The sequence below is a fragment of the Alosa pseudoharengus genome, unplaced genomic scaffold (genome assembly GCF_046254945.1).
Source record: "Alosa pseudoharengus isolate Yale_2024_CS ecotype anadromous, Long Island Sound unplaced genomic scaffold, YU_APseudo_1.1 YU_APseudo_1.1_scf_1, whole genome shotgun sequence".
Lineage (NCBI taxonomy): Eukaryota > Metazoa > Chordata > Actinopteri > Clupeiformes > Clupeidae > Alosa > Alosa pseudoharengus.
In genome coordinates, this window is record NW_027468564.1 from 43,692,371 (window position 1) to 43,703,377 (window position 11,007).

General features: G+C 41.2%; 1 protein-coding gene across 1 annotated transcript; it reads right to left on the reverse strand.

Moving 5' to 3' along the window:
* Positions 1-308: 308 nt before the first annotated feature.
* Positions 309-6,678, reverse strand: LOC143129339 (sulfotransferase 6B1-like). The gene is made up of 7 exons (XM_076289902.1): positions 6,311-6,678; positions 3,970-4,082; positions 3,609-3,698; positions 1,817-1,940; positions 1,606-1,700; positions 1,282-1,432; positions 309-858 (listed from the first exon to the last, which is right to left on the reverse strand). Exons 1-7 carry the CDS (start codon positions 6,510-6,512, stop codon positions 731-733), a joined length of 903 nt encoding a protein of 300 aa, XP_076146017.1. The 5' UTR covers positions 6,513-6,678; the 3' UTR covers positions 309-730.
* Between the last annotated feature and the right edge of the window lie 4,329 nt (positions 6,679-11,007).

Sequence of the window (11,007 nt, forward strand, 5' to 3'; positions counted from 1 at the left end):
TGTGTGTGTGTGTGTGTGTGTGTGTGTGTGTGTGTGTGTGTGTGTGTGTGTTTGTGTTTGTGTTTGTATGGGTGTGTTTTTTCTGCTTGTAAGTGTGTCATTGTGAAGTTCATGTGCAGTTTTGTTAGCCAATCAGTGATAACGTATGTGCGGGAACTGGAAGCAGAAGTTTACTTCTGATTGCTTTAGTTTTAGGCCAGATCTGGGTGAGCCAGTGTGTCTGTGTCTGTGTCTGTCTCTGTGTGTACACATGTTCCCTTAGCACTGTCACACCATCTAGTGGTAAAATATCCATGCTCAGACACACATACAAAGAAACACTTTATTGATTATGAATTAATTTTCCAACCACTTGCACTTCTGTATCAATCATTACAAATAACAGCATATTCAACAGCATTATCACTATGCTTATCTCTACTTGCAGTACAGTAGGTGTCATATTTGTGTAGGGATTTCTATACACTGAAGATTAGGTATGTTTTATTGATTTTTATTGATAATGAATTAATTTTCCAACCACTTGCACTTCTGTATCAATCATTACAAATAACAGCATATTCAACAGCATTATCACTATGCTTATCTCTACTTGCAGTACAGTAGGTGTCATATTTGTGTAGGGATTTCTATACACTGAAGATTAGGTATGTTTTATTGATTTTTATTGATATGCTAGAAAATAGCCTACCGAATGCTCAACTAAGCAAGGGATCTGTGTAACAGCTCCCTACTTGCAGTAGGTGTCGTATTGGAGCAGGGCCCCCAGTTTGGTTCCTGCTAGTCTCTTGTTGAACTCCTCGTCCATCTGTTGGCTCTGGGCCTCACTGAAGTGGTTCTTCCAGTCGCCCACTTCACCTGGTCAAGACAGAGAAGTGATTTAGAGATTGTTTTAATCACAAAATATCTGTTTATGTGTGAGAGAAACCATAATGTACAGATAAATATGTTTTGTTCAGGGCATTTATAGTAAAAGGGAGAAAACGGAGTTTAAGTAATAGTGAGAACATGGTGATGTTTCAAACATATTATTCTCTTATTTCCTCTCAGAGGACTCTCACAGTGATGAAGAAATTCAATTCAATTTCACATATCGCCAATAACAATTGAAATTGTTTACAGAGCCCAGGGTCTGAAACGATCAATATACAAATCATCCTGTGACTGTTGAACTCAGAGAGGTCTACAAAGCAGACACCAAAAAATCCTACTACACTCCACCATCCACTCCAAACATCTCAGCTCTGTGTCTTCATCGAGTGTCAGTTCAATCTCACCCACCTTTCCTGAAGAAGACGCTGCCATGTTTGCCATGAGAACCACTTTCCTTCATAGCGCTGAAGGTTGTCTCTGAGTAGATGGTCTGGACCTGGTCTTCAGTAAGGGGGAAGCCAAAGAACTGGGAGATCTGCCTGATGCCCTCACTCAGGTCCTGCAATGGATGTGTGTTATTTACTGTGTGGCACATAGTCTATGGCTGTGCATTCATAATGCACCTGTGAGTGCACATGACTTGGATTGTGTGTGTGTGTGTGTGTGTGTGTGTGTGTGTGTGTGTGTGTGTGTGTGTGTGAATTCAGGCATGCATGGATGTGTGTATCTTGCCTGTTTAAGGTCCTCGTAAGTTATAATCTTCACATTTTGATCGTCCATGAGCTTATCCCAGGCAACAGCATGGTCAAAATATGAACCCCAAGCCACTGATTCAATAAACATGCAAGCGTCATCACATAGACAAAATTAAATAATACCATACTGGATTTACTACATTACTACAACTGCTGTGTTGCACAAAGCCTTCAGAGTCTGTCCCTACCTTCTCCGCTCATGAAGTCTGAGAAGAACTTGTCCCACTCCACGCTGGGCAGCAATGGGTTCTTGTTCATGAAGTGGAAGTAGGAGACGACAGTGTCCTTGGGGTTCCTCCATACCACCAGCATCTGGAAGGTCAAAGGTCGTAAGTCACACCTCATACGGTGCAGTGGGGTTTTTATAGTGTCTGATTTACAGTAATTCAGGACCTCACTTCAAAACAGAATAGAATGAGTGTGTAAGAGTGTGTATAGAAAGGGTGATATCTAAGCAACCCAAAAGAGAACCTTTTTTGTTGCAGAGGTTCCCACTTATCACTGCAGACTGTGCAGTGTTTCTGCAAAGAGCGTTTACTCAAGGGTGATACTGTAGCTAAGCAACCCACCAGGGATTATTATTTGCTATAGCGGTCACATCTGCATCATGTAGCAACAAAAAAGTGTATGAGTTTTTTAGAAAATAGATAAACAACATAAATATAGTTTTTTTATGAAGGTTGAGTGATTGTTCATCAGTATATTGTTTCTTTTTATACATACATCTACGATGGGACCTCAACTAAGGTAATAACACCATAATAAAAGATTTCAATTCTCGATTACAGTAGACTTTTTTGTCAAATTCAGCTAAATGCTTCTCATGGTCATCCATGTGAGTGTCCTCAAAACTAAATACCAGTGTGACAACATTATGGCTCTGCAAATGGAACAGCCTATTGCCAGAAACACAGACGGTTCCTTTAACCATATGATACATTAGTGCAATTTCATCTTCTGAGTAAAGATAGTTTATGGAAGGACTGTCCGAATCATAATCATGATTATTTTGGTTAATATTGAGATCATGATTATTCAACACTATTAATCTGCATACAAAATAATTGTAAAATAAATAACTGTTATATTTCGATTATGTTGCTTTCATATGAATTCATAATTTATTATTAATCGATTAGTTTGATTAATTTCACAGCCCTATACGTTCATGGAATATACAGTGCAACCAGAGAGTTTTCAGACCCTTTCAAGTTTTCCACATTTTGTTATGTTTCATGATTAAAAAAAAATCTCATCAATCTACACACAATGCTCCAATACTCCACAAAAAACAGGAGTTTGGAGTGTTTTGTAAATGTATAAAATAAATAAAAATAAAAGACTGAAATATCTCATTTACATAGCCTAAGTATATAGACCATGATTGCAATTGTGCTCTGGTACATCCTACTTCTATTAATGGTCCTTGAGATGCTACAACTTAATTGGAGTCCACCTGTGCCTAAATAAATTCATTGGACATTATCAAGAGAGGCACACATCTTTCTATATAAGGTCTAACAGTTGATGGTGTATGTCAGAGTGAAAACCAAGCCACAAGGTCAAGAGAATTGTCCGTAGACCTGCGAGACAGAGTTGTGTGAAGACACAGATCTGGGGAAGGGTACAAGAACATTTCTGCAGCACTGAAAGTGCCCAAGAGCACAGAAGCCTCTATTCTCCAATGGAAAAGATTTGACACAACCAACAGTCTTCCTAAATCTGGCCTCCCAGTCAAACTGAAAAAGGCCTTGGTCAGACAGGTAACCAAGGAGGACCAAATGGTCACTATGAATGACATGTGGAAAACTTGAAAGGGTCCGTTTGCACTGTAATAGCCGTTGTTAGCTAGGGAAACATTGTTGGCTAGGGAAACTAGGGTCCCAAACGTTCAAAGAAAGTGTATAAAGTGAGTATAACAGGCATGGATAGTCATTAGTAGAGCGAATAAAACTGTGATGTCCTGCGATCTGTTCTGACCTTGGTATTCTTCTCTTTAAAAGAAACGGGGATGTTGACGGGGTGCAGGTGAGTCCCCAGAAACCGCGGAGATGGCTGCTGAGCTATGAGCTGTTCAATAAACAAATGGAGAGAGAGAGGAGAGAGAGAGAAGGAGAGAGAGCATGAGAGAGTATGAGCAAATGTACACTCTGTACTTGTTCTTAACTATCCCCTAACCTATTGATTGCAAGTAGTGACAGTGATAAATCAAAATATCCATGTGCTTACTTACTCACTCACTCACTCAATTGTTTGTTTGTTTGTTTACTTAAATACCCAGTAAGTTTATTTTTAATCTTGGACATGACCATTTTAATAGCCTAGTGGAGGCCTTCCTCACCTTCTGTGCGTCTGGAGAGAAGAACTCGATCAGTGGGGGCATGGCAGGGGTTTCTTTCGTCCCGCTGGCCGCAGCCATCATTTTACGCAGCACGGCCACCATCCAGTTGAATCCTGGGAGATACAGCACAGGTGTGGTATGTAAGGGATAACGGTCGCCAAGGTGCTGCTTAGCTGAACAAGTTCTGTTCAAACATGTTCATCTCTGTGTGCAAACACTGTCAACCCATAGGGGTTCAATCAGATGGGGGTTCCCTTGTTTAGCAAGACTACCTAACATAACACTCCTTCCTGTGCCTTCACACACAGTTTAAATTTGTCCCTACCTTCTGTAACGGAGGCGAACTGAGCTAACATGCTAGTTGTGCATGTAAATCCTCATACCCCTTAAGAAAACCTCTGACCACTGAGTTGGAAGCCTGGGCTTTTAGCTCAGTGGTTACTAGAGCGTTCGACTCCCATGCCAGTGTGTGTTGAGGTGGCGGGTTCGAGGGTCGTGAGCAGCCTCTGTTACACTTCTCCACTCATGAAGTCTGAGAACTTGTCCCACTCCACGATGGAGTTCTTGTTCTTGTTCATGAAGTGATAGAACCACAGTTTCCTTGGGGTTCCTAATTAAATTAAGGTTTGTGTGTTGCATGGTATTATTATTAGTAGTAGTAATAGTAGTATTATTATCTAGAACAGTGTTTTTCAAAGTGTGGTCCGGGGACCACTGGTGGTCCGCAAGCTATCCCAAGTGGTCCGCAAGCAAACCTGGTAAAATATGATATAGATGAGTTGTCTGCTATATTGACCCAACTTGTATGTAAATCCAAACAGTTCTGCAACACTGTCTATGTAAAATATGCCAGTTTAAATCATATGAACACAATAAGCAAAGTGCAAAGACAATAAGCAAGGTGGTTCAGTGAGTAGGCCTATTGTGTAGGCTAATATACTATTGAAGTAGATCTAATCTTTTTTTTTTAACCTAGGTGGTCCGTGCGTTTCTGTTTTATTGGTTAAGTGGTCCTTCGTCTGAAAAAGTTTGAGAAACACTGATCTAGAACATAAGGTCGGGCCCCAATCATAGCTGTAAGGCCTACATCATTGCTGTAAGGCCTACATCATCGCTGTAAGGCCTACATCATCGCTGTAAGGCCTACATCATTGCTGTCATATACTTCACCAAATCTCACACAGTATCTACTATGAACCATGTCAGAGGCATTCCGTGTCAAATCAGACAAAATCCAGGAAAATGGTGGCCGTCTCATTTTTTTTTTTCAATGTTTGTCTACCTAATATTTAGGTCCCACTTGATTTTGTATCATTTAATGCCTTAACTTGGATGCCATGTTTAGGCATTAATATCTTGAAAAGTATTATTCCTAGCCTGCCCAAACTTTGTAGGGTGGAATACAGACATGTATTTATACCCATAATGTCACTCTTTTTGCACTTTTCCCCCCAAATCTAGGGCCTTGTAGAAAATCAATGAAAATGCCATATAAACTTTTAATGGTTCAGTCACACTACAGTTTTGTTTTTTTTCACCCTACAAAGTTTGGGCTGCCTATGAATGATACTTTTCATTATGCCCAAACATTGCTTACCAGACAAGGTGATTTTCAGGCTGTAAAACTGAAGTAATTTCAAGGGCTGAAAATAATAAAAGACATAGGATTTGAACAGAAATATTTTACAGGCCTTGGTTTTGAGACCCATATTTTTGATATAGACAAGGTTTGAGCAAAATCTGAGACAGTGCAGCAACAGCCCAATGACCCACCTCTGGCCTTTCAGCATGTATTGTATTGTGTTGTAAAGAGGCTTTCTTTCTGTACTGTACACCCAAGGCATGTCCCACCTCTCCCACAGGTCATTAGTTGTGCAACATCCTGTAACCTGATACCAGTTTGGATGTTCCTGTTGTTTCACATTTTGCACACTGACCACAGGGTTTCAGTGAAGGAAAATGCTGGCTAACTAATCACAAGGAAAGGTGGGGGCGGTAATGATTTATTTGTGTTTTTTATGTGTGTGTGTGTGTGTGTGTGTGTGTGTGTGTGTGTGTGTGTGTGTTATGCATTTACAGTATAAGTGTAAACACACATACAGTATGTGGTACACACATTGACACAGACCTCTGGTCCTGTGCATATCTGCTTTTGTGAAAGTAATGTGTGAAGAGTCAATTTCTGTGAACCTAAATGTTTGCAAAGCCTCACTATATCTTCAGAATCTCCACAAACTTTTCTCCTCCTTTACACACATGAACCAGAAGAGACCCAACCAAGTCCCTGAAAGAATTCAGCACCTCCCCCTTTCTTTCAGGGTTCACGCCCACATCTACTCACCACACTTGGGATAGGCCACCAGCATCACGTCGTCAGCCCGCGCCTCCATGGTCCTAAGTGCCTCCAGGTTCTCGGCCGGGCTCATGATGGAGGAGTAGATCACCCCTTCGAACTTATAGAGTTTGTCCTCGTCTTTGACATCCTTAGCCATCTCCATGCGCGACAGGCCCAAGTTCATACCGGGCGCTGGAGGTCCAGACATGTTGGCTACTCAGTTGAGTTGAGGAGAGGAAAAGAGAGGTGCAGGAGAAAATGAATGATGAAGAAGGAGAGAGAGAGAGAGCGAGAGAGAGAGAGAGAGAGAGTGAGAAAGAGAGAGGGTGAGGAAAGGCAGTGATCACTGAGAGTGCAGCGAGAGGAGGTGTAGAGTGCAGCGAGAGGAGGTGTGTATTTATTCTAGGGACAGGCAGAGAGGGAGGGAGTTAATTAGTGGCTTAGTGACCGTAGCATGTGGGTGGGAGGGATTTGTAGATAGAAGATGTGTAATACAAAAAGCATAGGGTTTCAACGTGTATTATTATGTAAATAGTGCATGTGTATGTGTGTGTGTGTGTGTGTATGTGTGTGAGAGAATGTGTGTGTGTGTGTGTGTGTGTGTGAGAGAGAGAATGTATGTATGTGAATGTGTGTCCTTTTGTGTCCATGTATCTGCTATCTAAGTTTTGTGGTTGTATACCATACTGCATGTTAAAAGAAAGAATCAGAAAGACCTCTCTCTCTTTCTAAATGCTATGAAACTCCTTTACGTCACAGGATGGGGCCGAACGTGCCAGAACTAACAAACAGACCCCCTTTCTGCATCCTCTGTAGCCGAACTGACTCAAACACAACAACTTTCCCTCTTCCCCCTTTCAACAACTTTCCTGGACAATCGTTTCCAGTCTATGCATGACACAAACGACTAATGTCCACAACTTCACCTGGGGAAATGGAATTTACATCTCATTTCTCCAGAAAAAAAGTTAAATCCTGTACAAACATGGTGAATATGTTCTTTAATTTGTATCAAGCATCATATTGTAAGTTCATTTAAAAAAACATTTGCATTGGTGTGTGATCCCTCCACTCCGTTCCATTCAACCTTGCTCTTGATTGCACACACGGTCTCAAGTACCAGCTGTAAATCACTCATATCTGCTGTTACTGATGAGCTCAGAGTCCGTCTCACTGAAGGATTTGCCAAAAGTGTAGAGTAATAAAAAAAGCTATATCAGTTCATTTAGGCTCTGTTATACATTGTACATATTTGCATTCTGAGTGAGCTACAGATAAAGTAAATAAAACTAGATGTACCGCAGAGCGGTACAAAATATGACCGCCGCCCAGTCCAGCACATTTTTTCCACAAAAATAAATCACGCTGAAAGGCCTATATGGTTCTAACTGTCTCACTAAATTGCATTTGCCACACTCAATTCTCACTGGTATCTGCTAGACAACAAGTACCAAAACATAATTAGTTCATAGATTCCACATGTAAAATTCATTTTATACAACCCCACCACCATCTTGCCTGTTCATAATTCTGAGAAATTCTTGAATTGTGTGCATGTGTGCATGTACACGTTTATGTTTATGTGTGTGGGTGTGTGTGTGTGTGTGTGTGTGTGTGTGTGTGCGTGCTTGTGTGTTTGCCTGCGTATGTGTGTTTGTGCATGTGCATGCATGCATACATATGTCTACTGTGTGAGTATGTGTCATACGTATGATTACTGTGAATGTATGTGTGTGCGTGTGTATCTGTTTATGCACATGTGTGCACATGGAATGGGTTAACATGACCCCTCGAGGCAAACATACGAAAAAAATTGGTCATCCTAGGCCCTACGGTTCTCAAGATATTCACAGAAAACTGTGTCTGCCCTACCCTCCTTTCGGGGGGTCCAGTACAGCGGGGGGGCTACAGATCAAAATGATGGTTCCATGCTATCCATGTGGGGTTACATGCCCACCAAGTTTCGTGTACCCCGGTCTTTCAGTGTCCTGGGAATCCTTGTTGGTGCACGGTCACTAAATGTACACATAAATTATTTTATTGTAAGGCCCCCCATGAACGAAAGTTCACAAAACTTGGCATGCATTCGGAGGGTGTCATAATGATCCTACACTTTCAATTTCGTGCAGTTTTGACCATGTCAGCCAGAGTTATTGTGATGAAAACACCTAATGTTTTGCTTTTTAATTTTTAACTAGGTGGCGCTATACATGAAATAAGTGGTAATGGGATGGGTTGACATGCCCCCTTAAGACCAACATACAAAAAAAGGTGGACCTCCTAGGCCCTATGGTTCTCGAGATATTCACAGAAAACTGTCTCCGGCCACCTACAGGCCAGTTGGTGTATAATAACATAAATTAATTTATTGTGTGGCCCCCCATGAACGGAATTCCACGAAACTTGGCATGCATTCAGAGGGTGTCATAATGATCCTACACTTCCGATTTAGTGCAGTTTTGACTATGTTAGGTCACAGATACCTGCGATTACAACACCTCATTTTTACTTTTTTGTGTTTAACTAGGTGGCGCTATACATGAAATGAGTGGTTATGGAATAGGTTGACATGGCCCCTTGAGATCAACATACAAAAAAAAATGGTCCTCCTAAACCTTACGGTTCTCGAGATATTCACAGAAAACTGTGTCTGCCCTACCCTCCTTTCGGGGGGTGCAGTCCAGCGGGGGGGCTACAGATCAAAACGAAAAACGATGGTTCCATGCTATCCATATGGGGTTACATGCCCACCAAGTTTTGTCTACCCCGGTCTTTCAGTGTCCCGGGAATCATTGACGGAAATTTTGACATGCGAAAAAGAAAAAAAAAAGAGAAAAAAAGAAAAAAAAAGAAAAAATCTGACTAAACCTATATGACCGCCGCTTCGCTGCGCGGCGGTCATAATAATGTATGTGCTATAGAACTATAGAAGTCAGTTTTCAAAACAAAAAACACTAATTTGAAAAAACTGTGTCTTTGATTTAAAACACAATAGGCATGGAGGGTAGTTGCCAGAAAAAAAATGACCAATGGCAGAAGAAATATATATTTTCTGAAGCACTGATTTCAGTCCTGTCTGGTGAAGAGATGATCTAATTCATAGTTGATTATACATAGTAAAAGTAAAATGTAAAAAAGATGTTAGCCTATAGTTGGACTGAACCATGTGCTTTTGAGACGGCAAAACAAATGTCACTGCAATGTAAACAAAGACTGGCGCACCGCCACACACACAAACACACTCTTACACAATCTCACAGATGGATATAGGCACACACCCTCACACACACACACACACACACACACACACACACACACATATGTACACACTCAAGCCACACTTTCATGCAATGTCACTCACCACTAATGGTTTCAAGTCACGCAAGAGCCAATGACTTTGCATTCTTTGCACTCTTTGAACTGCAGTTTGCTTTGCGTGAGATCTGATAGTTCTTCTCACAAGAGGAAAAGGTGATAGATGTGATCAGATACACACAAGCGCATATACACACACACACGCAATACCTCTCTCTCTCACACACACACACACCAAACACACGCTTGCATGCACACACACATACCACATACAGAGAGAGAGAGAATTCTGCATTCACACATTGGGATTTTGAAATCAACACCAAAGTGCTAGTTCCCCGTACTGTTGTATTTATCAAGACCTGTATTCAGAATGTGTGCTTGCATGTCCGTGTGTGTGTGTTTGTGCGTGTGAATGGATGTATGTGCGTGACAGTATGCATATTACATAATACAGAAGGTATTCAGTGATCAAATCATGAAAATATTCATGGTAGTTGCCAAGGTGCAAAAAAAGTATAATCTCCCCCAATGAAAAAAAAATAAAATGCCTTGAGATAATTTCAGGAAGTCAAAAGCCTGCCCGGCGAGACCAGCGTTTACACAACTCCATTCACTGATAACGCTTGCGTGAGAAAGAGCTTCTGTGCATGCAGGTTGCGTGCGTGGAAGCAACACTCTACCGAAAGCCACCGTGAGGAGTATCAGTTTAAAACTAGTTGAGCAGACTATCTTACAAAGGCATGCTGTAACCTTGGCAACAGCACAGTTTGTATGCTAACGTTTTCCTCTTTGCTACATTGTGTGGTGGAAGCTTGTCTTATATTCTCCCCAGATATCCAAACCAGTTCACAGATATATGTAGAGAACAATCTGCACAGCTAGTGGGAGCAACAGGTTTGTATATGTTTCCTTCACATGACAGCATTCCCACTCTTTCTGAGGACTTCCCCATAAATACAAGGACCCAACACAGCATGTTTTAAGACAAAGATTTATATTTTCTCAATGTGACAATTGATATGAAAGTCTACAAGGATATAACTAACTAGATAGATAGATGGATAGATGGATAGATAGATAGATAGATAGATAGATAGATAGATAGAGTCGTGGAAAAACTAGTCCACTTTCGAATCCACTAGCAATTTATCACTTGACTATTACTAATTAGCACTCTGGGACAAGGCGTCCGAAGGAGACAGAATAGACAGGAGATCTCTGAAGACTGCTGAATCTTTATTCACCGTATTGCAGTGATAATCCAGTCTAAACAATGTTCAGAACAGGTGTCAAGCAATAGGGTGAGGTGAGATGTCATCAGATGGCGGCCCCCGATGAGATCTACCATCAAAATGGCTGCGGCCTATCTTTTATACTCCTTAACC

Coding starts and splice junctions, on each gene's coding strand:
- LOC143129339 (XM_076289902.1), bottom strand. CDS start 6,512: ATGTCTGGACCTCCAGCGCCCGGTATGAACTTGGGCCTGTCGCGCATG. Junction 4,083..6,310: donor GGTGGCCTATCCCAAGTGTG/GTGAGTAGATGT, acceptor TGTATCTCCCAG/GATTCAACTGGATGGTGGCC. Junction 1,701..1,816: donor AGACTTCATGAGCGGAGAAG/GTAGGGACAGAC, acceptor TTATTGAATCAG/TGGCTTGGGGTTCATATTTT.